Genomic DNA, 26128 nt, shown 5'->3' on the forward strand with positions numbered 1-26128 from the left:
GTGCCGTTGTTCATAAGTGATTGTTGCTAAGGTACTGTGTGTCTCTATTTGGCTTACTCTCGATTGGTATTGCATATCCACGATCAGTGTCGCTAGTTGTACTGCTACGATGCAAATTGAGTGGCGCTAGTTGTTGGTCCAAAGTATTGTTGTTGAGAGTATCTTACTGTCTTAGCTTGATGAAGATTTGTTTTGCAATCTGATAAAAAAGGAGTGCTTCGTTGTACACCAATTTTTCAATGTTAATTACAGCAAAACATATCTGATTGGTTAAACTAAACAGAAAGTTATGCAGTCACCTGCAAAATCAACTTAAAAGAAATGGTTTTTTTCTACAAACATGTAATACATACAGAACACCAACGTTGACACCAGTTTGCAATGGAGTCGTTTAAGCCAGAAAGGAAGATGAGTCTACAAATTGCAAGAGTCGTTCAAGTTGTGGTCCGCAGCTTGCAAGGGAGTTGTTCGAGCCACAAAGCCAGATGGGTCCACAAATTGCAAGAGAGTCATTCGAGCTATGGTCCGCAACTTGCAAGGGAGCCATTCGAGCCACAAAGCCAGATGGGTCCATGCGACAGTGCAGAGAAAAGGAAGATTGAGAGAAGGTAATGGAAGGTCGAGAGAGAGAAGAGGGAGATCAAGAGGAAAGGAACAGGTTGAAAAGAGGCGCATTGCCCTTTTTTTCTTGTTTTTTTTTCAACGGTTAACCTCAATCAGCCTGTACCAGGGCCCCACAAAAGCACCTGAATCCTAAAAATGAACCGAACACCAAACTATGTACTCGGTCCGAAAACCCAACCACAGCCCGAGAAGAGGGCTGATTGTACAGGTTAATGCATCCTTACCAACATCAAAAGGGAGTCTTAATCCTTCAGTTTATTTAATTAAACAACAAAGTGTTGTACGTACACTTGCATACAATTGGGAGTGGATGTGCACATGTTCTTAAGCAGTTGAGGTTCTTTTGTGGCTGGGCACTTGGTTCTAATCTATGCAGTTCCATTATTATAAAGTACTCGTAAATTCATACTTATATTTCAACCAAAGTCCCACAAACTCTATTTTAACGGATTGATTCCTGAAACTCCAATTTCAATTAATATGAACCGATCAATTGCAGTCTACTGATTTGGTTTCAGTCAGGCAGTTTGATTCGAGCTATAGACCCATTTAAATCAACGACTTCAAATAGTTTCATGCAAACACTTGAATTGTGTGGTAAGAGCTTTGATCCTAGAATGGCAGTGTAGATTGATTTATAAGGTGACCCTTGATACCCAAATTTCTCCGTTCTCTGTTCCTTTGGTCTGTGTTTAGGCAGTCCATAACATAGCATCTGACGGGTTCAAGAAGAGCAGAACAGACAAAAGATAAAAAAGGAATGCAACATGGCTGCATTCTAAATATCCATTATATTCCCGTACTCAATTTTCAATTCTGAATACTACTGTAACCTCGCAACAGAGTCCAGCACATTTTTGGAGAAAAATAAAAGTTGATCTGCGTTACATGAAGAAAGATGCCTAGAGCAATATTATTCAGAAAAATAAACACGAAACCTAAGAGCATCTTTGCAACTTGGGAGAGTAACAACTTTCCTTCAGGCTGACAAAGTTGTTCGGAAAGTCTTCTTTTGTCGTGAGAAAGGCCAATCTTTTTGAGGTTCAACTTTCTTGCTAGTGCACTTTGAAGTCATGTATTGACCATCAAAATTTGTACACATTTGCTGAAATTGTGGAAAATTGTTTCCCTTATTTTAAATCATGTCATGTAAAGAGAAGTCCAAATCAAGTACAACTGTGTTTGTTCATTTCAGGGTTTCCCATATCATAAACTGTTAGTCCAAGAAAGTATCTGAAACCTATTTTATTATGACCATTGCGTTCATACGTAAGCTAGCTCCCTTAGCTCTGCAGCAAACAGGTAGTTTATGAACTCTGCTAACCAAAGAACACTGAAAAATAAGAGCCCAAGGTTGCTAGCATCTTCAATCCTAATCCACAACTTCTTGTACCTTTGTCTACTAAGAATAAGCGTGTCTGGATTAGTTCCACATTGCACCAGCACCTTTGGTCTTCGAAGCAGCAAGCTTATTGCTGATAAGGTCCCTCAACTCAATTTCACCAGGAAATCTCTGCAAGCTTAATTTAGAGAACACCTATAACATGAAAAATTGAAGTTTCAGGGACCATTTAGTTCACAGACATGAGTTACCAATATCTTTTATTTTTATCCTTACTCTTTTCCTGTTTTCCATATAATCAATTAACATAGGAATATAATGCAAATCAAAGCAACTTAGCTTCTAAGAACAATTCCAATGAAGAATAACAGCAAACATTAAATGGATAAAAAAAAACATGTGACAAAATGTGGCACACTGATGATGACAAAAGTGGAATGAACCTGTGGAAAAATATTTGCTAATGTCTATTGTATCAATCTAGTTGGAAAATCATAGTTTCAAGTTGTATCCACTCAATTTGACCTCATAAATGTGTTCAGCATGATTTGTTTGCAAGGGATTGCACTTTGGATAAACTTTTTTTCATTTTAAAAATATGATTTTTTGAGTCATGAAATTTTGGTACATTGTGGGCAGATGATTTTTTAAGCTCTTGGAAAAGCAACTTACATGTTGCAAAAACATTATCCAAAACCTGTTATCTACTAGTTACCAGGTCAGAACTAATAAAAAGGTGGAAAACTTGTGAAAAAAAAGTGTTTTCTACTAGGTTGCATGTAGAAAAGTCTAGCAAATTTATATCATGCACCTGCAGCACAAAAAGAGCATGTACACATAATAAGGTGCATGTTCCAACTAGTATTCAAGTAAATGAGGAATTCATCAAATGATCTCGAATTCATTGCTGACAACCAATGTTGTAATTATCGTATCGGTACTCGGAACGGTTGGGCCTGAGATACGGGTGTGTCATACCCTATCGTACTGTAAGATATGGAAGAAAACTTAATTTAAAAATCACAGAAAGTTTTGAAAAAAATTACCAAAAAAAGAGAAAATATCCAAAAAATACCAAAAAAATCATAAAAAGCAATTAAAAAGAAATGAGCATGAAAATGAGCATTATTAGTAATTAAACATACACATGCACTAGCAAAACATTTGAAATGAAACGGATAACATTGCTAACATCTAACAAAAGTAACAACTCACAAGCATGATTGTTTGACATCGAAGTCATACATTACATACCAAAACAAAAGAACAAGCATCCTAATATATCTATGTTCATCAATTATGACAAAACAATACTAAAATGATAGATCTTCTACTTTTAATTCTTCTCCTTTTTCTTCATTCAACTCTGATCCAGCATAATCATTAGTTTCATCCACCTAAGCCTTCATCTCAGCCTCTAGTTGCATCCAATCTTTATCATCATTCAAGACACCAGGCTCTTCTTCTACCCATGCATTTAATATGTCAAGGTTGTCACTACTGATGGGGTCGTAGCTGCTCTGGAGTCTTCTTGATTCTTTTTGTATCTATAACATCCAAATATTAATTATAATACATGTATATATTAAATCCACTATCATATATCTTAATTTTACCTTTACTTAAATCTCATGTTGTAGGTGACAAATACAAGATCATTCAATCGTGAGTGCTCCAACAATTTTTTTTTTTTGCATGAATGCACTTAAAAAACTTCAATTCCTCTCACATTCACTCGTGCTACATCCCTGGTTCAATATACGTTGTACAAACCTAGATAATGCAAGAGCGTCTTCATCAAACTTATTCCACCATTACTGAACCAACAAAAGAAAGTATCATATCATGAGAGAAAAATCCTTGTAACATGAAAATACATAATTAAATATAATAACATTGAATTTTAAATGCATACCTTGTTATAATGAGCTACGTAATTGGATTGTGTTCCTTCTTCTAAAGTCTTTACCATTTTTTCATACTAGTTAACTCCAAATGAATTTCTCTTTGGACACTATAGTCTACATTTAGTTTCTCAATGGAATTCAAGATGCCCTTTGCCAATTTTCTATCATATATGAATGTCGATGAGAATTTGATGGTAGGATTCAAGTAATATACAACAGCATGAATGTCTTGATAGAACTGGCCAGTCCATCTCCTATCAATTACATTCCAAACTGGCATATAATATTCTATTTTGCCCTTGAAATTATATCTAATATGCTCGTGTGCCCCATCCATATCATCATATAAGTAGGGCATAATTAGTCTCTCATCATTGTCACTCTTCTTAACACTTTAACAAGTGGCATTGTCATCCTTAAAAACATACTACACCCCTTCCAAAAGTCCACAAAGAAGACTATCTCAACCCCAATAGGTTTCTACGCAATCTTCATAGCATTCCAGAAGCGAACATCTACTTCAATTCATTTTGATAAATTACAAGGCTTTATACAATTAAAATATTCATACCAAACTTTTGCAAATGCAAGGCGTATCAACTCAGCCCCCTCTGTAAACATCCTCATCAAGTTTAGTATCCCCGAATGATTATAGATGAATTTTGTTACTTTCTTGCCCATCTCAATGATCTCAGAAATGTCATCCATCTCACCAATATCTTCAAGCATGATATCAATGCAATCCACTGTAAATGGACACCAAACAAAACAATTATAGTGATCTCCATTTTTCTAGCAACTCCAAGGTTTGTTGTATTATTAGTAATGAATTGGACCACATTTTTAGGTTTAGCATCCTCCACTACCTTTTTAAAGATATAAAACAGCTCATATGTCGTCTTCATTCTATCAGATATATAAATAGATTTGAAGAACATGACTCCTTTAAGACGAAAACTTGCCCATCCATCCATCTACCATGATGATGCAACCAATAGTCTTCCAAGACTCTAAACTCACCAAACTACTTTTGCAACTTGCTCTAGAATCTTGACTGTCAATGCATGATAAGAGGGCATCTTATAACTTTCTATATTGGCTATTACATCAGCTATAGCCTGAAAATGATATGGCCTTGCAACATTGAAGGGTGTCTAGGTCTCATTGAAAAAGCATCCAACTGCTAGATCTGCCTGTTTGATTATTTGTTTGGATGCCATGGCAAAACATATAGCTGGTTGGGCTCTTGGGGTCGTCCTAGGCAAGAAATAGGTACCAATCCTATGTCAAGTCCCTCTCCTTTCCTCCTTCCTCTAGTAGCAGCGCCACAGGGTAGTGCATGCCGAGTACCACTGCTGCCTATCCCTACCTCTATGCCCTTACCTTTCTACTATTGTATCATCTCCAACTCCTCCTTAGTAGGGTTACACTGCCAGTTAGCTTCGTAAACTCCTCAATACGCACTTATGAGTCTTCCCAAGGTTGAGACATATCCCAACACCCAATTTTTGTTGACTCCTATTTTTTTATTCTCTCCCTCTGGTTCTCTTGCAATAGCTTATTTATTTGCCATTTCACAACGTCTGGCAGCTTACTAGAATTGCATACGACCACATTTGGATTTGTGTTGACTAACTCATGCTTCATCCTAGAAATGCCTCCATGAATCTCCCACACAATAGTTACACCGGTTGAGCAACCTATTTCCATTATAAATCGGTGGTCAGATGGCAGTTTGCGCTAGTTATTTCCTTTCGCAAAGGGAAGGTTGGGCTAAAGGGAGAAAGGGAGCAAAAGAAAAGAAGTATAGAGTGGAAGAAAGCTTTGCACTAGAATTACAAAAGAAAGCTTTGCGACAATATGCTAATTTCATAAGGATAGGTGTAAATTGAGATTCCCATAAGGAATAGTTTTCATCATTCAATTTCACATATAAGAAGTGATGCAAGCTATTTGATAATGGAGATAACGAAAACCAACCATCGTACCTGACAAGGTGCTATTGGCTAAAGACGATGATGTAGAGAAAGAGCTTGAACTGGATTACATGGCCGACTAGGTTGTGGGCTCTGATACCATAAAAGAATCAGGCCACACACACAATCACATAAATTCACACAATATTTACATGGTTCGATTCTTATCGAATCTACATCCATGAGATAAAGCCTTACTCTCTCGAATGTGAGAGAGAAAGGTGCCTCCTCTATTTCTAGTATTTTCCATTTGTTTACATAGGTTGTTTCTAGTCTTATCAAAACTGATTATAGAATTTTGATTTGTCTTGATACTAGTTTTGTCCTTTGATTTGGTCAGATGATATTCTTGTTCACCTCTATAACTAGTTTCGTGAACCATCTCATGTTGATCTGCCCTCTAACTGAAGTTTTCCTTGTGTGAATATTCCTCCTTAATTTGACTCTCCTTGGGATAGGTTGAGCTGGCCAACAATGCCAACTTACCTTGACTCAATCCTAATTGGTCTCCAACAAAATAGACTTATTGTAGGAGTTCTACTAACCTAGTGGACTGGTCCTGGGGTTGAGAGATCCATTCATTTAGTCAATGGGATTAAATGTTCTGTCGAGGATATTAGTCTCATGTAGGGATGGCAGTGGGGCGGGGCGGGGCGGGGGACAAGGTCTCCACCCCCGCCCCGCCTCAAAATTTTATCCTCCACCCCCGCCACGCCTCCGCGGCGGGGATGGATTTTATCCTCCACCCCCGCCTTCATCCCCGTTTCATGTCCTCCATCCCCGGTTCAAACGGGGATGAGGCGAGGCGGGGCGGGGCAGGGATATTGCGGGGAAAAGTAGTCGGGGCGGGGTTGGGGCGGTGATGAGGCGGGGACGGGGTGGGGCGGAGAAAAGTGCACGTCCATCCCCGCCTCCATCCCCGGACGGGGATGGATTTAAACCTTCGTCCCCGCCTCCATCCCCATTTCATACCCTTCATCCCCGGTCCAAACGGGGCGAGGCGGGGCGGGGCCCCGCTTTCCCCCGGTCCACTGCCATCCCTAGTCTCATGCCTTGAAAACCTCATAGAATTTGAATCGTCATAAATGGACTCCCCAGTCCTCACCAGTTGGTATTATTGGCCCAACAAGTTTGGTATTAACTGTTGACTGACCCTGTAAAAGTATCTTCAACAAGATACTTTAGTCGATAACGCAATAACCTTGAGAATAAATGTGTGAACATACACACCCAAGAACACTTGTGCACAACAAGCACAACACACGAAATCACAAATGTGCAAATGCACTCATAAGTTTTATAAACAACTAAAGAGGTTGGGCTATAATCCCAAATCCCTTGAGAAAATACAAGAGGAGCTGCCCATATTTATAGGGCTTTTAGGAGGCATTGGGAGGGGCTGCACATAGTCGTTGGAGCCCCTCCAACGGTCACAAATGTGACCGTTGGAGGGGTCCAACGACTAGTGGGTTGGGCCCCTCCCAATGCAAGTACATGCATTAAATGAAAAGAGAAAAAAGAAAAAAGGTAAAAATTACAAACCATATTCACGAAAATGAATATGTGTAAAATACCTAAACTACCCTTACCTAAACTACCCTTAGCAATATATATATTTTATATATATAATAGGTAGATACATATACATATGTAATATATGTATATGTATCACCTTATATATATATAATATATATACGAAATTACAACATATTTTAACACCCCCCCTCAAACTTAGGGCAAGATGACCGATAGTTTGCCAAGAAGGAAGTTGAATCGCGGAGTGCACAAAGCTTTAGTAAAGAAGTATGCCAGCTGATATTCGGATGTGACATAAGGAAGATCAATGACTCCTTTTAGATATGCTTCACGAACATAGTGACAGTTCATTTCGATGTGTTTAGTCTGCTCATGAAAGGTGTGATTTTTCGCGATGTAGATTGCACTCTTGTTGTCACAACAAAGCTTAGTGGGCCCTTCTATTGTAATCCCCATGTCTTCTAGCAATTGATGAATCCAAACAATCTCCATGGTAGTAGTTGTCATGACACGATATTCAGCTTCTGTGGAGGAGAGTGACACCTTTTGTTGCTTCTTGCATCTCCACGATATTAGAGTCTCCTAAGAACACACAAAAACCAGTGGTGGAGTGACGGTTATTTGAGTCACCTCCCCAATCTGAGTCAGTATACGCAATCAATTTTAAGTCAAAAGAAGAGGACAGAAAAACTCTCTTATTTAGAGTACCCTTTATGTATCTTACGACTCGTAAGATGACACTCATGTGAACAGATGTAGGCGCATGCTGAAACTGACTTGCAGTATAGACTGCATGGGATATATCTGGTCTGGTAATACTCAGATACATCAATGATCCTACAAGCTGTCTGTAGGGTGTAGGATCCAAAAGGGGAACTCCATCATCAATTTTCATCTTTGCTCCTACTACCGCAGGAGTTTCACAAAGCTTCTCATCTGTAATACCTGACCTGTCAATGATCTCAGAAGCAAGCTTAGTTTGGGATAAGAAATATCCTCTAAGAGAGTATGCTACTTCAATTCCCAAAAAATAAGTTAGAAAACCTAAGTCAGACATTTCAAATCTATCTTTTAAGATAGATTTTATACTCTTAACCCCGTTAGAGTCACTCCCAGTGATGATCATGTCATCAACATACAGAAGTAAAATAATAATCCCTGCATTGGATTTTCTAACAAAAAGAGCAGTGTCAGTAAAACAAGAGGAAAAACCATTTTCAATCATTACAGAGTTAAATCTATCATACCAAGCCTTGGGGGCTTGTTTTAGGCCATAGAGTGCTTTTTGAAGACGAAGCACCTTTCCTTTAGGAGTCTCCATTCCAGGAGGAGCATCCATATAAACTTCTTCGCTTAAATCGCCATTTAAAAAGGCATTTTTAACATCCATTTGATAGATGTTCCATTTGTTGATAGAGGCAACGGTTATAAGACATCGGACAGTGACCATACGAGCTACAGGAGCAAAAGTTTCTTCATAGTCAATACCATATTCTTGACTATACCCTTTTGCAACCAAGCGAGCTTTATACCTTTCAAGGGATCCATCACTTTTAGTTTTTACTTTAAACACCCATCTGCATCCTATTGTTTTCTTGCCTTTAGGGAGATTTTGAAACTCCCAAGTTTTGGCTCTTCTCAGAGCCTCAAGTTCATTGTCCATTGCATTAATCCATTCAGGGCACTTTCGTGCTTCTTCAAAATTTTTAGGTTCTATATAGGAGTGGATGGCACTAAGGCAGGCTCTATATCTTGGTGAAAAAGAGTCATAGGAAATGAACCTAGAAAGAGGCCTTCTACTTCTCTCAGTTCTACGAGGGATCACTTCATTCTGAGAGGCACTGGGACTGGCATCATTATATCTGTCAAGAGCACTCCTAAAGTTGTTTTGATCTCTATGAGAGTAGGTGATAGGGTCTCTAGGTTGATGTGACGAATGAGGCAAGGAGATGTTTTCCTCAGTTTCAAATTCATTTAGGTTGCTTTGATCTGACTCATTATCACTAGTATCATCGTCTTTATTCAGTAAATCAAATAAAAAAGAGTAATCCATATTTTCATTATGGGGGTCACAACGTTCAAATCTACTAATATTTTCCAAAAAACTCACATTTCGGGAAACATACAATTTATCACTTTTGATATCATAACAACGAAACCCCTTTTGGGTTTCAGAATAGCCAAGAAAGGCACAAGGAATGGCTTTAGGAGAAAGTTTGTCATTCTTATCAGTAAGAACAAAACATTTACACCCAAAGACCCTTAACCTGCTATAATCAGGTTCCTTATCGTACAGTTTTTCAAAGGGAGAAATTTTGTTTAAATTTTTCGATGGGAGCCTGTTTATGAGATAGACAGAAGTAAGGGCTGCCTCAGCCCAAAGATTTTTTGGAATGTTTTGAGAAATGATTAGAGTCCTAGTTGTTTCAATGATGTGCCTGTGCTTTCGTTCGGCTAACCCATTTTGTTGAGGGGTTTTCGGACAAGATTTTTGATGAAGAATACCAAAATTTTCAAGATAACTCTTAAATTCATTTGAGAGGTATTCTCCTCCAGAGTCAGACCTAAAGATTTTTAAACATCCATTGAATTGATTTGAAATCATCATGTGAAAACTTTTAAAAGTTGAAAAAACTTCATGTTTGTGTTTAAGGAAATAAATCCAACAAAACCTAGTGTAGTTATCCATGAAGATCACATAATATGAAAATCCTCCTTTTGACATTACCGGAGCCGGTCCCCATACATCGGAATGGACAATTTCAAATGGTTTTGTTGTAAACATGGATCTTTGAGGAAAAGGCAAACATTTCATTTTCCCAAGAATGCATTCATTACACAAAAAGTCACTTTTACAAAGATGTTTAATAAAAGACAAATAAGAGATTTTAACAATATTGGGATGACCCAATCTCTTATGCCATACATGAATATCTTTGTTTTGGACGACGTTGCAAAATTGACTCTTGGGAACTTGAAGAAAATCTACGTAGTAGAGGTCACCTCTTCTAGAGTCTTCCCCAATCAATCTCCCGGACTGGTGATCCTGTATCCAACATTTATTAGAAGAGAATTTTATATCGCAACCATGGTCCGAGAGTTGGGAGACGGAAAGAAGATTTAAGTTGAGGTTTGGAACAAAACGAATTTTTGGAACAAAGAAGTCTTGTTTTTCAAAATTACCTATTCCTTTAATCTCAAGAGATGTTCCGTCCGCGGTTGAGACAAAGGATGGAAAAGAATTTTTAGAAAAATTTGAAAGAGAACAAGAGCTAGGGGTCATGTGAAAGGATGCCCCGGAATCTAAAAGCCAAGATGTCTTACCGGGGGAAGAAGATGACATAGCGGCTCCGGAAGTACCTCCCTTAAGAAGAGGTTGAAGTGCATCTACAATTTGTTGAAGAGAAAGAGACTCATTTGATGAAGAAGATCGTTCTTCAACTTGAGATGCCATAGCCGTTGCAATTAATTTCTTCCATTTAGGACACAAAGGTTTGATATGTCCGGGTTCTTTACAATAGTAGCAAGTCACTTTGTTATAGTCTCTTTTGCCATACCGATCATTTCCTCCTTGATTCTTGAAATGAGGAGGCCTATAGGTCTTCATGTTATTTCCCGGTCTTGACACGGCATTAGCCATTTCACCATCTTCTTGAGTAGAGGAAGTAACAAGAATGCTAGGATTATTTTTGCCAATCCCCATACGGGTTTCTTCACCACTTAGCTTGGTGATAACATCTTCAAGTGAGGGGGATGTGAAGGCGGAGAGAAGAGAGGACCGAACTTGTTCGAATTCGGGTCTAAGGCCATTTAAAAAATTGAAGAACCGGTCTTCCTTAAGTTGTTTGTGCCTTAATTCGATTGCCTCACCACTCCATTTAGGTTCAAGAATTGCGAGCTCGTCCCAAATAGAGGATAATTCGGCAAAGTACTCCCGAATGGTCATGTCATTTTATTGGAGGGTCAAAGCCCTCTTTTGGAGAAAGTACTTGTGGGATAGATCTCTTGAGGTGTACATTTTCTCAAGATATACCCAAGCTTCGAAAGTTTTTTTAAATTTGATGATGTTGGCGTTTATCTTGGTCTCAACGGATGAGAAAATCCAAGATAAGATCTTGAAGTTCTTCATTTCCCAATCATCATGTTTTTTAGAATACTCTTCAAGGGCCTTTTGTCTTTCATCCCCTTCAAGGATCTTAATATCCCCTCCTTCAATAATGGTAATTTTGGGTTCCGGTTCCGGTATGGATCCATGAACGTAACCCCAAAGCCCCTTTCCTTTAATATGGGCTTCCATATTACCGGCCCAAACATGATAGTTTGAGCCATTAAGCTTAAACCCAAGAGAGAAATGGGGGTCTTTTTCGCCCATTAGAGAGGAAAGAATACAAGAGATAATACGTACCTTAATTACTTTTCGCGTCTTTCTTGACAAGAGAGGCTCCCAAAATATTGCTCGAAGAAGGTGATCCTCTTTGATTTCAAAAAAACTTGAAGGCACGCTTTTCGAGGAATGCAAGAGAGGGCGAATCGCAATTCTTCCTTTTCAACGAGGCTTTGATACCATGTAAAAGTATCTTCAACAAGATACTTTAGTCGATAACGCAATAACCTTGAGAATAAATGTGTGAACATACACACCCAAGAACACTTGTGCACAACAAGCACAACACACGAAATCACAAATGTGCAAATGCACTCATAAGTTTTATAAACAACTAAAGAGGTTGGGCTATAATCCCAAATCCCTTGAGAAAATACAAGAGGAGCTGCCCATATTTATAGGGCTTTTAGGAGGCATTGGGAGGGGCTCCACATAGTCGTTGGAGCCCCTCCAACGGTCACAAATGTGACCGTTGGAGGGGTCCAACGACTAGTGGCTTGGGCCCCTCCCAATGCAAGTACATGCATTAAATGAAAAGAGAAAAAATAAAAAAGAAAAAAAGGTAAAAATTACAAACCATATTCACGAAAATGAATATGTGTAAAATACCTAAACTACCCTTAGCAATATATATATTTTATATATATAATAGGTAGATACATATACATATGTAATATATGTATATGTATCACCTTATATATATAAAATATATATACGAAATTACAACATATTTTAACAATCAGTAGTAACAAAGGGATTCTGTATGACCCTCAAAGTTGTGGTAGGAGTGGACCAAACATGATTTTATAACAACCAATTTTTAAAGTAATGTTTTTTATTTGTTGTTCTCATTAAACTGAATCAAGGTCTTTAACCATCTTCTTTGCAAACTACAACGTTTATATTTTGAAAGTGACCAAGATTTCAATAATTATAAGTTTGACAATCTTGGCGTGTGAACCAAGTTTTGAAGCAAGTATTCTAAGAGAACATGTTTTGAATGTTATTTGTAAAATAACTCAACCTTTGAAAGGTTCTTTCAATACAACCAAATTTTTAAGGTATTGTTTTCAAAGTGGTTGAGATTTCAAAGGATGTTTCACAATGAATTATTTTCAAATGAATGTTTTAGTTTGAACTGTATTTAAAAACGACTTCCAAAAAGAGACCTAAAACTCTAATTATTTGAGTTGCAATTAATGGGTTACTACTTACTAAGTAGAAGTGGCTTATTACATAGTTACAATGTTTTTCAGAGTGAAGATAGTTGATAGGAGTGAGATTTTTCAAGGAAAATCATGGCTTGCATGGACGAGGACATTGGCATAGGTTTTAAACTACAGTTGTTTTTTTTGGATTTTTAGTTGTAATTCGTAAGGACAATGTACTTATCCAGAGGAATGTAGTAGAAATAGAAGAAAATAACAAGAACATTTGCTCTATGAATAAAATAGCACGTTTGCTCTAAAATGCTCCTATTCATAAACCTCTCCAAATCCCTATGGTGGTTGTCATGGATTTTGAAGTTGACAATGGTAAAGGAACAATATTAAATGAAAGTCACTCACCTAAAATGCGACAATGGTTTGATCCTGTCTTGGGGACACATCAACCCGGTTGCTAAGAGAGTATGTGTTAGAAGCATATTATCTGTTGCTTTATCTCTCAATTGGTATTTTCTCAATTAGATGTTAAAAGTGTTTTCTTGCATGGTGAGTTAAGACAAGTATACATAGAACATGCTTAGGTTTCTTTCAAGCACACCCAAAAAAATCCATTTGCAAACTTAATAGGATCATTTAAGCATCTAGGACTTAGTTTGCAAACTTCTAGAATGCCATCGAGGAGCACGGATTTATTAAAGTTCTTTTGACAATTTCAACAAGATTCTAATGCTATTGTGATTATTTTATTATATGTGGATGATATCTTTGTGACAGGAAGTTCAAGCTAGAAAATTCAAGAAATAAATAACTTCATGAAAGATTTAAGATGAAAGACCTTGGATGTTTGAAATTTTTTAGAATATGGAAGTGGACAGCGTTAAAATATGTATATATATAATGAATATAAATATATATATATATATAATTTGTTGTAATAAGTAATGCCCATCAGGAGCATTTTTAGTCTTTTTACTTTTGTATATAGGTCTGTCCTATAGGGACAGTTTTGTATTTATTTTTGTTTTTTTATATTTTTTGTAATTGCCTTGGTTTTCGGGGGCTCTTTTAGTTATGTTCTTTTTGGAGTAGTCAATCAATAGAGCTGTTGGAACAAAAAAAAACTAACTAAAAGAGCTCCCCAAAACCAAGACAATTACAAAATATAAAAAAAACAAAAATAAATACAAAACTGTCCCTATAGAACAGACCTATATACAAAAGTAAAAAAACTAAAATGCCCCTGATGGGCATTACTTATTACAACAAAATTATATATATACATATATATTCATATTTTAACAGAGGTCCTATGATAAGATGAATTTTCACAACAAAAATATGCATATGATATGTTGTGCAAGTTCAATACGCAAGTTTATAAGCCAATACATACCACAGCTGGTATAAGCAAGAAGCTGTCAGTTATAGAAGGGAAATTGTTGACTAAGCTAGAGAAACATAGAAGTGTGGCTGGAGCACTATGGTACTTGACAATTACTAGATTGGACATCACGTTGCAGTAAACCAAGTCTGCCCATTTATGCACTCTCAAATAGAATCTCAAATGGAAGCTCTAAAGTGAGTTATGAGTTATGTTAAAGGAAACTTGGATCATAGGTTGACTTATTACAAGAATGATCTAAGAAAGTTTTGTGGTCCGCCATGTGTTTGGGTAAAATGCTAACTAGGTTGGAGGCCCAAATGAGAGAATTTGTTTCAGGATATTGAGGGCATCTTGGGAAAAATCTAGTTTCATGAAGTAAAAAACAAAAAATTAATGCTAGATCAAGAATAAAAGCAGAGCACAAGGCACTCATGGGAGTTATGGAGCAGAAATCTCATGGGCCAGAAGCCTCTTACGGATCTTGAAACAGGACAGATCAAATCTTTATTTATTGCAACAACAAAAGTGTCAATGCATTGGCAACCAATCCTGCTTTACATGATCACTCTAAGTACTTTCAGATAGATTATCACATTGTGAGAGAAAGAATGGAATCTGAAGAGATGGAAATAAGAGTTTTAGATTTTCATCAAGTTGCAAATGTATTCACAAAAGGATTAACTAGAGAGAGGCACTTTTTTAAGACCAAGTTGTACACGACACAACAATTTTTTTAACAAATTTGTTAGGGACAGCAAAAGACTTGGTGAAATTGAACGGGCGTAAGGGGCAGCAAAAAGTTTTCAATTTTACCCCATCTTTTGTGCTGCCCCTAACAAATTTTTAAACACAACAGTGATGATGTTATATTCATCAGCACCACTTAGGGCAATTCAGTAAATTACCAAATAGCATAAGTTACCCTTTGGTTTTGTATTTTTCATAATAAAGCATCTTTGTGAAAAGATAAATGTAACTTAAATGAATATATGTTACCAACCAATACAAGGCATTACACCATGGCATATCAAAAATCTTTACGGACAAAATAACTCAATGCATTTGTTAATACACACAAATAATACACACGCACACATGTCCCATGTATAACATGTTCCTTTTTTATGTATTCTTTTCCACGTAACATAAAGTTGACAGCTAGGTGATAAAAGCAAGATCTCTAAAGTTTGGGAGCATTTTCATAGTCGTTGTAAAAGACGTGAAAAAAGAATAGATGAGTGAAAGCTTATGCAAAATCACAGCAGCCAGCAAAAGACCAGCATGGAAACAGCACAAGGCCAAATGACCGCAATCACCTATAGTTTCTCCATTATGTGTGTCTATTGTGTGTGTGTGTGTGTGTGTGTGTGTGAAATGTAGATTTGACAATACTGTATAAACTGACCAAAATGAAATTATAAGAATCTAATACATCAGTGCTAAACCAAGAATGAAGCAAATGAAACAAAATTTGCTTACCAAGTCACCATTACAGTAAACTTCGAATGCTCCAGAGCTTTGAAGAAAAGATTGTACCACATTTCCAAGAAGCCAGGTTGAAGCAATGGTTCCAAATTTATTAGCATGCAAGGAGTAATACCAGGATGGTGGCGTCATATATCCCAGCCTAGGGAAAATTTGCTCCCCTACCATGACAATCCCTATAACTCCCACCTGAATAACTGGAACTACTTTGCTGAGAAGGCGTTTTGGAAGAGGGGGAGGATAATTTGAAAGAACAACATCTATTCCAGGAAATGAAGTTTCCAACATCTTCTTCACTGTTAGTGCAGTTCCCCTATAAAAAACAGCATGAAGAGAAAGTATCAAAAATAAAAATGGCAAGCAAGTTCAGAAAAAAAGGTTAATCCTTAAAGGATGAAGTTTACCTGAACTCAAAGCCTAAACATACACATACTATATTATGCCATGCATCAATTTCACAATGAATACAAAGAGAAAAAAAATAAAAACGGTAGATTTGCATTTATTTTAGATAAAGAATGATGGCAGATGGGCATCTGACCTTTTCATTTAATTAATTGGATATTACATTTGCAGTGTTCTGAGCCACATGATAGATTCCATTGAGGTGGCTTATGTTTCCAATATAAATCGTCACCTAAATTATGCAATGACATGAATACTTCGCATAGAGAATAATAAGGACCTTTCACTTCTAGAGACAAACTGCTGGCAGCCTGAAGGAATGTATCAACAGAATTATTCATATGGCCACTACAGTTTCTTCTACCTTCAAGAAGACATAAATCTACTATTGTTAGACTGCAATCTGATCCAAGGGTTCATCTCCTGAACCCTTTCACGTACTCAATGATGAAGAGGTGCGCACTTTAGCAATAATAGGCGTAAAATGAGCAACTTTAAGACTACCCCAAAAAAGAGGAGGCCTAAATATTTGATGGGCAAGAGTCAATTCTCCAACCAAGCAAATTACTTAAGGCTGTCTTCGTTTCAACATTAACATTGAAAGCAATAACAAAAGATCTGCTAGGGTTGAATTTCATTCCAGTGCTTACCATGAAATCGTGCAAAATAGCTTTCATAGCCTTAGCTGAACTTTTTTCAATTATGTAAAACAAAAGTGCAACTGGAGTGTTGTGCGATCGTAGAATGTCATTGCGGTTGAAGGGAAAGTTTTATAGGACGACAATTAGGCCCGCTTTACTATATGGTACGGAATGTTGGGCTGCCAAGAGACATCATATTTAAAAAATGAGTGTAGCTGAGATGCGTATGCTTAGATGGATGTGTGGAAATACAATAAAAGATAAAATTCGAAACGAGGAGATACGTAAGAAGGTAGGTGTTGCATCCATTGAAAATAAGATGAGAGAGAATCGTTTACGATGGTTTGGACATATTCGGCAAAGGCCTAATGATGCTCCAGTTAGAAGGATGGAGAAATGGGAAAATTATTAGTTAAAAGAGGTCGAGCTAGGCCTAAGAAGACTTGGATGGAGGTGATAGGAAAGGATATGAATGCTTTGAACCTCATCGAGGACATGGCATTGGATAGAAATGATTGGAGGAGAAGGATGAAAAGAAGTCGTCGTTAGGTGTTGGACCCAGACCCGACCCGATTCATGAATCGGATCGGGTCAAGATCCAATCTTTGTATAGTGTATTTTAAAAGTTTATTAGAGGGTATTTTCGTACCCTAGAATTGTACATTAAATATATATTCAATAGAATGGGAGACGCAGAAGGCCCCGACGTCTTTTTCTCTACAGACTCTTCTCCCATCTCTTCTTTTCTCTCTTTTGCAGAAGATAGCGTGAAGGCTCTTTTCTAACATGGTATCAGAGCAATAAATTTCTGGGAAATCTCGTCGAGAGTCTGCTTCATCAGCGTGAAGTGTGCCCTTCTCTCCTCGTTTCCATCCCTCGTCGACAGTTTGCTCCATCATCGTGACTCCTTCTCTGGACAGCGTGAAGTCTGCAGCGTGAAGTGCTCGAACCCCTCTGAAGTCTGCAGCATGAAGTGTGCAGGACTCATCTTCGGCGACAGGTCCCTCTACTCCATTTTGTCCCTTCCAAGTTATTCTAATACCTCCCATCGTGGCCATCTGTCGACATAGTCTCTTATTTCTGTCAAGTTACTCTAACGTGAATCTGAAACTCATCTTACTGTCATCTTTAATTTCTTGTTTTGTTTCTGATTAAATTACTGTTGTTAGTTTATACCTTCTGCGTTTTCACACTAAAGCTGAACCGAGTTCTGTTATATATATATATATATATATATATATATATATATATATATATATATATATATATATATATATATTTTGTATCACGTGATCTACATCTCCATTCACCTTCCATATCTAAACATCGTTTCAAATTCACCTTTTCCTATACACAGTCCTGAAGTCATATCTTTATTCTCTTGGTTTCATTCCTATTTGAATATTGTTTTTTTTTCTTTCTGATCAAAGTTAAACAAAAATATCCCCATTTCAAACATTACTTTCTCTGTCCAAATCTCCTCCCAAGCATTCAAATGGATTCACATCACCCACAACCAGGACTTTCTTCCAATTTCCTTGGTCAATTAGTCTCTGAAAAACTGAATAATACCAACTTTTTAACCTGGAAGCGATAGATTATTCCATTTATAAAGAGTCAGGATCTCTCTGGTCATCTGGATGGATCAGTCACACCTCCTCCAGAATTCACTTTGCAGGAAAGAACGAACGATAAAAGGGCGCAATCTATTGTTCTTCTCAAGAATCCTGAATATGTCACTTGGATGAAAAGGGATCAATCGTTAGTGGCATATATCACTTCAACTCTCTCACAAGAGGTTCTTGTAGCCATTCCTGATGATTGTTCAACCAAAGAGTTGTGGGATAAGCTAGTTCAATAATATTCGCAGATATCTAAGGTGAGAATCATGTTTCTCAAGCGAGAATTTCAAATGCTGAAGAAAGACTCCATGTCTATTATGAAATATCTGAACAAAATGAAAGGTATCACAGATCAGCTGGCTATTGTGGGGTGTTTCGTCAGTGAAAAGGATAAGGTGCAACAAACCTTGAGTGGGCTGAGGCCAGAGTATCATGTCATGACGACGATTTTATTATGTTTACCAGAACTTCCGAAGCTTGAAGATCTTCGCATGAAATTGCTGCAATATGAAATGACTCTGAAAGGATCTTTTGAAGATCTTCGTGGATATCCAGGAACCCAAGATGTGCTCGCCACGGAAATGACTTATGGTAGAGGTCGAGGAAGTTCCTTTCGAGGAAAGGGAGGCCAAGCGAGAAATACTTTTGGAGGATGTGGTATACTTCCAACACCCAATATACAAGGACAAAAGCCCATTCCCACCTGTTTTCTATGCAATAAGAAAGGACATATTAAAGCAAACAGCTAGTTCAACCCTCAAAACAAAGGAAAAGGTTCACAAGCAGAAGTTAGAAAGGATGGAGAAGTAAAAGAGTTGTTGTTGACAACATTGGAAGGCTTGAATATGAAGCAAAATGATAAAGGCATTTGGTATGTCGACTCCGGAGCAGCTACCCATGTCACGGGTGATGCGGGTAAACTCTTGACTCTTACTCCTTATGTTGGTAAGAATAGCATAGTCACGGGAGATGGCTCTCATCATTCTATCTCACATATTGGAAATGCCATTATATCCATGTCAAAATCTCCTCTTAATCTTCCAAATGTTATTCATGCTCCTAATATTAAGAAGAACATTGTTTCTGTCTCAAAACTTGTTGATGATGTTAATGCTTCAGTTGAATTTACTCTCTCTTCTGTCTATGTTAAGGATCGCACGAGGAGGACATTCGCTGAAGGAAAAAGATGGGGCAACATGTACATTTTTCAAGAAGATCCTTCCTCTGTTCGGTTTGACTATTCATCCTTGAAGCCTCACCAACATCAACTTCATGTTTCTTCTGAGTCTGTGTTTGCCATTTCTAAATGTAATAAGCCAAGACTTTGGCATAGTCGTCTCGGCCATTGTGGTCGTCATTTTATTGAAAAACTTGTCTCGAATAATCTCATTCCTAAGTCCAGTTTGAGTTCGGAAGTCATTGATATGAAGTGTTCTAGTTGCCATTTATGTAAGAGTCGTGTTTTGTCATTCAATTTTATTAATAAGAGAGCTTCAAGGCCCTTTGAGGTCATCTGTTCTGATGTATGGGGTCCTGCCCCAATTACTTCTCTTTCTGACAGTAAATATTATCTTATTTTCAATGATAGTTACTCTCGCTATACTTGGATATTTTTCATGAAACACAAATCAGAAGTTTTTTTATTGTTTAGAAAATTTCATTCCTTCATTCAGAATCATTTCTCTATAAACATTCTCAATTTCCAGTGTGATGGAGGAGGTGAATTCTCCTCGAGTGACTTTGTTAATTTTCTTCAACATAATGGGATAAAGAGAAGAGTGTCTTACCTACATACACCTCAACAAAATGGGATTGCTGAGAAGAAGCATCGACATATTGCCTATTCGCCACGGTTCATCAAGAGAGAAGATAGATGGTGCAAAAACTCTGATGGACAGGTCATTAACGACCACCCCACGGGCAAATGACTTGACTTCCTCAGTCATCAGAGTTAGGAGAAAGGGACTACCATAATTATCCTAAATGGTAGTTGTCAGGCACTTCTGCAAAAGTTGGATGCATCCATAGGCTACTAATGCCTTTGGGGAATTCTCTCTCGATCACTGACTGAACCTTTAGAAATAGACTCAATCAGCTATTCGGAATATCATAAAATACATGGCATAATAAACCCCAGGATCGATCTCAACTGTTTCTATGTTTCACGTTTGTGCGTACCCACAAGCCAGTTAATATCGAAACTAAAAATATCTTGTTCACACCACTATTTAGTTACACACCTTGAGATTCATAATTGCTTACCGTGTTTAATTTCATTGGGTGTTAGTTATGTCGATTTAGCTTGCTACTCTCAGCCTATGGAATCAATTGATCATGAATATCGACATGTGTAGTTAGTTTGCCATAAATTTTTATAATTGTTTAGTCAGTAAACATGCTTTGTAGTAACAGTTGTTCTTTATTGTCTTTTGCGCACCAGTTTTTCGCAAAACTGACCTATTTTATGGGTGCAAGTGACAGTTAGATTCCTTAGACAGCCGGTGGCGCGATGCAGCATGGCTCGAGACCTCACTCTTCTTATACTGGCATCCTGGCTACCTGTTTTGGCTTGTACTTTTGGCTCAAGGGAGAAAAACTCCCTTAATTTTGTACAAACTAAAATTTTATCAGTGAAATATACTTTTTGCTCGCTAACTATTTTTGCCAAAAGGATTTTGCTGGTTTTCGTGCTAACACGCCCAGAGTCATCAACTTGTTCCTCTTTCAAAAGAAAATTTTGTTTTCGCTGAATTTGGAAATCAAAAACTTTGAATTTTGAAAGGATTTCTCTAAATATTTTTTCGCAGTTTTCCAAGTTGAAATTTTGAAGCGTTACACCATCCTTCCAAATGAAATTCAGAAAGAGTCTCTAACATATGGGCAACCTTCTTGGGAATCCTGAAAGAAAGAAGCCAAAAAACAGGAATGATACTCAAGGTGTTCTGAATGAGAAAGATTCTTCCCGCATAAGGCATCAATTTAGAGTTCCAGAACTCTATTCTCTTTTGCACTTTATCCCAGAGTTACCGAAAGCTTCTTAGGTAGGTGGGAAGCTCGATTCGGAAGCGCGATACTCCTCGCTTCCGAAACTTCATGGAAATCTCGATTCCCCCACGCTTCTTCTATGCTTCTCACATACATGGTGTCTATGCTTCCTATATGTTTTTCTCATGTTTTTCATGTATTTTCTTTCACGCTTTCACTCACTTTTCATGTACTTTCTTTAAATTAGTAACCATCTTTGTTAGATTTTAACAAAAATTTAACTCTTTTACTGAAAAATCACGAAATATAAGAATGATCAATTTTATTTTAGTTTTTATTTGTTTCTTGTTCGATTCCTATTCAATTACCATATTGCTTTATTTTTTTCAATATTTTGCTTTTAAATTGATACTTTGCTTCCTTCTTCCTATAAATTTTAAATTGCTTTGCTTCTCGCTTCTCGCTTCCGCTTCCGCTTCCCGAATCGTTTCTTGCTTCTGCTTCCTAGTTTGACAACCTTGCTTTATCCACCACCTGAAGACATATATCTACATTCAGTTTGTCAACAAAAAGTGGCACACCTAAATATTTCATGGGCAGTTTATCAAACTGTCATGCCAATATAAAAATGTCTACGAAAAGACAATACGCATACAAGCACTAATACTTCACAAAAAATGTGCACAAAAGCACTCAAAGAACACTTGAACAAATACGCAAAAAGCGTAAAATAATGCAAACATGCACAAATGCATGTTGTTAAGATAAGTCGACCTCTTAAAGTTTTATTTATACTTAAGGATGTTTTGGTATTTTCTAAATAATGAGGGACCCATATGTAAATTTATTCTTTTGGCTAATCTCTATTTAAACTAGAGGAGATTAGACCTAAATATGATTAAGACGTCTCTCTCTCTCTCTCTCTCTCTCTCTCTCTCCATGGTATCAGAGTCATCGGCCTTGGGAGCGTGACTTCGAGGTCTGCGCCAAAGCTTGCGTGAAGGGTACCAGATCGCGTGAAGGGGATCAGACCTAAGGTGTGTCCGGTAAATATTTTTTTTGGAACTGAGTGGTACAGATCTGATAACGGATCTATAGTTTGACAAAAGTCATGACTCAAATCTGTAATCAGATATAAAAGTCGTGGTGGAAATATGGGTTTCGGTCGACCAAATCTGGTGGATACAGGTACGGGTGCAGTAATGTCGTCGTGAAGTGGGCGACAACCAGATTTGTCGTGGGTCAGAATTTTTTTTATGTTCTGGTTGTCGAGAAAAAAAAAGGGGGATTCTTGTATCGGTGTGGATCTGCATATTCTTTTGGATATGATCGTATGTTCAGGTTGCTGTGAAGATTAAAAATCTTATATCGTCATTTTTTTTCCTGTATGCTCTGGTTGTCGAAAAAAAAAGGGATTCTTATATAGTCATGGATCTGTATATTCTTTTGGACCTGATTGTATGTTCAGGTTGCTGTGAAGATTAAAAAGCTTATATTGTCGGGGGTTTTTTTATCATATGTACCGTGGATCTACATATGGTTTTTATCTTATGTCCTGGTTGGTTTAGATCTGATCACAGATCTGGGTGTCGTGGTGAAGGCAAATAACCATAGTGGATCTGTATATTGTGGAGCAGATCATTTATGAACTGTGACTAATTTTTTTTTGTGCACGTGGACATCTATTGCAGCAGTGATGTTGGTTGTAGCTCCTTAGTTCGTGTTATTCATTATGGGTGAAGTTCAAAAATCTGATTATAAGAATGAGGCTATTGGGGAATATAAAGCCTTCGTCAATCCTTTCTCATATGGTTCTTCCGTGAAATTAAATGAAACAAACTATGCAAGGAGGTCCAGAACTTTTATGATGTTCGTGTCTGGACATCGTAAAAAACATATTTTGTTGGAATCTGAACCAAATGATAAAACAGGAAAATATAATACTTGGGAAGAAGATAATGATATTGTTATGTCATGGATCATGAATAGCATTGAATCTCATATTGCATATGGCTTAATTTATTACAGTACGGCTAAACAGATGTGAGACACTCTTCGAGATACGTACTCTCAAAAGACTAATGTGAGTCGTATTCTCCAAGTTGAACAGGAAATATATAATTTGCAGCAAAGTGATCAATCCTTGGCCCAGTACCATGTCTTTGTTAAGACTGCCTTTGAAAGACTGAATGCTGATAGGCCTCTGTGTTGCTCAAAACAAAAGGATCATCAAGAACAGACTATGGTTGCTCGGTTCCTCACAGGCCTATCGTCAGAGTTCTCAGTTGCAAAAGTCCAAATGTTGATCGGATTTGATGTTCCTACTCTTGCTGATGCATACAATCGATTGAGTATACTTGTCATCTCTCTTCCACAATCTCAACATGCATCTCAGTCATCTGCTTTAGTTGTACCATCTAGTTATGGATGAGGAAATACTATGAATGTTAGAGGCAAAGGTCGTGAAAGAGGTATGGGAGGTAGAGGTAAACTCCAATGAAAAATCATGACATTTAGAAGATCGTTGCTGGGATAAACATGGACAGCCTGCATTTTCTCCATTGAAGTCAAATGTTCCAAAAGCTAATGCTACAAAACTAGAGGTGGAGCATGAAACCAATTCTCCTAGTGAATCCATGACTCTTAGCCGTGCAGAATATGAGGAGTTGGTCTCTCATCGTCCTTCAAGTTCCTCTTCTCCTGTAGCTGGTGTGGCCTACTCTACTGGAGACCATCTTTCTCCCCATGATAGTAAGTGGATTATTAACTTTGGTGCATCTAGACATCTATGTGGAAACTCTCAAAAAATTTCAGATCTAAAGGTTATTACTGGACATCGGGGAGTCTCATTAGCTGATGGGAGTTCCTCCCTGGTTATTGGTCAAGGAAATGTCTCTATATCCTCTTCCTTGCAGTTGAAAAATGTTCTTCACAGTCCTTCATTTCCTCAAAGTTTACTCTCAGTGAGTTGCCTTACAAAAGAGCTAAATTGCAGAGTGATATTTGATCATGTGTGTTGTCATTTTTAGGATTTGTTGACGAGGAAGAAGATTGGTGAAGGATATGAAGAAAATGAAGTTTACTATCTACATCACCCTGTGGGAAACATTTGTGTTGCAGCCGATTCTTCCTCGAGTCCTGTTCAGTGGCATCGTCGTCTCGGACATCCTTCATTGTCGAAACTTCGTCGTGTCATTCCTCAAATTTCGTCTACTACATCATTCCAGTGTGAAGCATGTCAGTTGGGCAAGCATCATCAGAGTTCGCTTCCTTCTAGTCAGAGTCAGACCAGTCATAAGGTCTTTGAACTTCTTCATGCGGATGTATGGGGTCCTAGTAAGATTCCTACCAGAACTCAATGTCGTTATTATCTTGTTATTGTAGATGGTTTTTCTAAGTTATCTTGGGTGTTCTTAATAAAAGAAAGATCTGAAGTTCCTATTATCCTCAAATCATTAGTTATTGAAATTAAAACTCAGTTTGAATCTGTTGTCAAGATTATCCGCACTGATAATGCCCGTGAGTTTAAAACCAAAGCACGGTTGCAATTTTATTGAGACCATGGCATTCAACCTCAAACCTCTTGTGCCTATACTTCTCAACAAAATGGGGTGGCTGAGCGAAAACACAGGCACCTCCTTGATGTAGCCTGCACCCTTATGATTCAATCCAATGTTCCTGCTTCATATTGGGGTGATGCAGTTATCACAGCTTGTTATTTGATCAACCGCATGCCTTCATCATCCGTGGAAGACCAGATTCCTTTGCAAATCCTATATCCTAATGTACCTCTCTTCTCTCTTTCGCCCAAGGTATTTGGGTGTGTTTGTTTTGTGCACAGACTCGGACCAGACCATGATAAATTAGTCACTCAAGACACTAAGTGTATGTTTATAGGCTATCCAAAAAATCAAAAGGGGTATCTATGTTATGATCCGATTTCCCGTCAGGAGTATGTCAGTGCAGATGTATCCTTCTTGGAGTCTTTTCCATATTATTTCAGTACTAGTGCTCAGTTGCAAGCTGATCAAGATGACTCCTTTCTTCTTCTTGTTCCTCCTTTTCCTTTGGAATCGGTGCCCCCATTACCAAATCCAACTCCACCTACCTCACGGTTTCACAATCCTCCATTGGTGTATGTGCGTATTCAACTCTACCTACCTCACGGTTTCACAATCCTCCATTGATGTATATGCGTAGTGCTTCACCTCCTCCAATGTCTCCATCTTCCTCTTCTCCTGAGAGCAATGACATTCATGTTGATGATAACAGGCCAATAGCTCTACGAAATGGGACACGACAATGTACCTTATATCCTATGTCTGAGTTTGTGTCAGATGCTAGAATTGGTAATCAGATGAAAGCATTTATTTCAGCCTTATCTGCTGAAACTATTCCTCTGAGTTATCAAATGGCAGTACTCGATAGCAGGTGCAAGCAGGCTATGCAAGATGAAATGGATGCTTTACTATCTCAACAGACATGGGACCTTATTTATCCCCCAGTGGATGCGGACATTGTTGGATGCAAATGGGTATATACTATTAAGTACAACTTAGATGGTTTAATTGAAAGATACAAGGTCAGGTTAGTAGCAAAAGGTTATACTCACACATATAGTATTGATTTCTTAGAGACATTTTCTCCCGTCGTACGGATGGGCACCATTCG

At 37.7% G+C, this 26128-nt stretch overlaps 1 protein-coding gene across 3 annotated transcripts in view; it reads right to left on the bottom strand.

Moving 5' to 3' along the window:
- Positions 1-1725: 1725 nt before the first annotated feature.
- Positions 1726-26128, bottom strand: part of LOC149841269 (selT-like protein) — a 46519-nt gene continuing 22116 nt past the window's right edge. The window contains exons 3-5 of one of the 3 annotated variants that reach the window (XM_090003733.1): positions 15799-16117; positions 2018-2161; positions 1726-1913 (exon numbers count right to left, since the gene is read on the bottom strand). In XM_090003733.1, coding sequence (XP_089859859.1) covers positions 2048-2161; positions 15799-16117 — 433 coding nt within the window. In that variant the 3' untranslated portion in view covers positions 1726-1913; positions 2018-2047. Of the gene's footprint in view, positions 2162-3129; positions 3514-15798; positions 16118-26128 lie in introns of those variants that run through there. The other 2 variants (XM_090003731.1, XM_090003730.1) reach the window with 2 other exon arrangements.

The sequence above is a fragment of the Nuphar pumila genome, chromosome 4 (assembly GCF_984573655.1).
Source record: "Nuphar pumila chromosome 4, dmNupPumi1.hap1.1, whole genome shotgun sequence".
In the NCBI taxonomy this organism is placed as follows: Eukaryota; Viridiplantae; Streptophyta; class Magnoliopsida; order Nymphaeales; family Nymphaeaceae; genus Nuphar; species Nuphar pumila.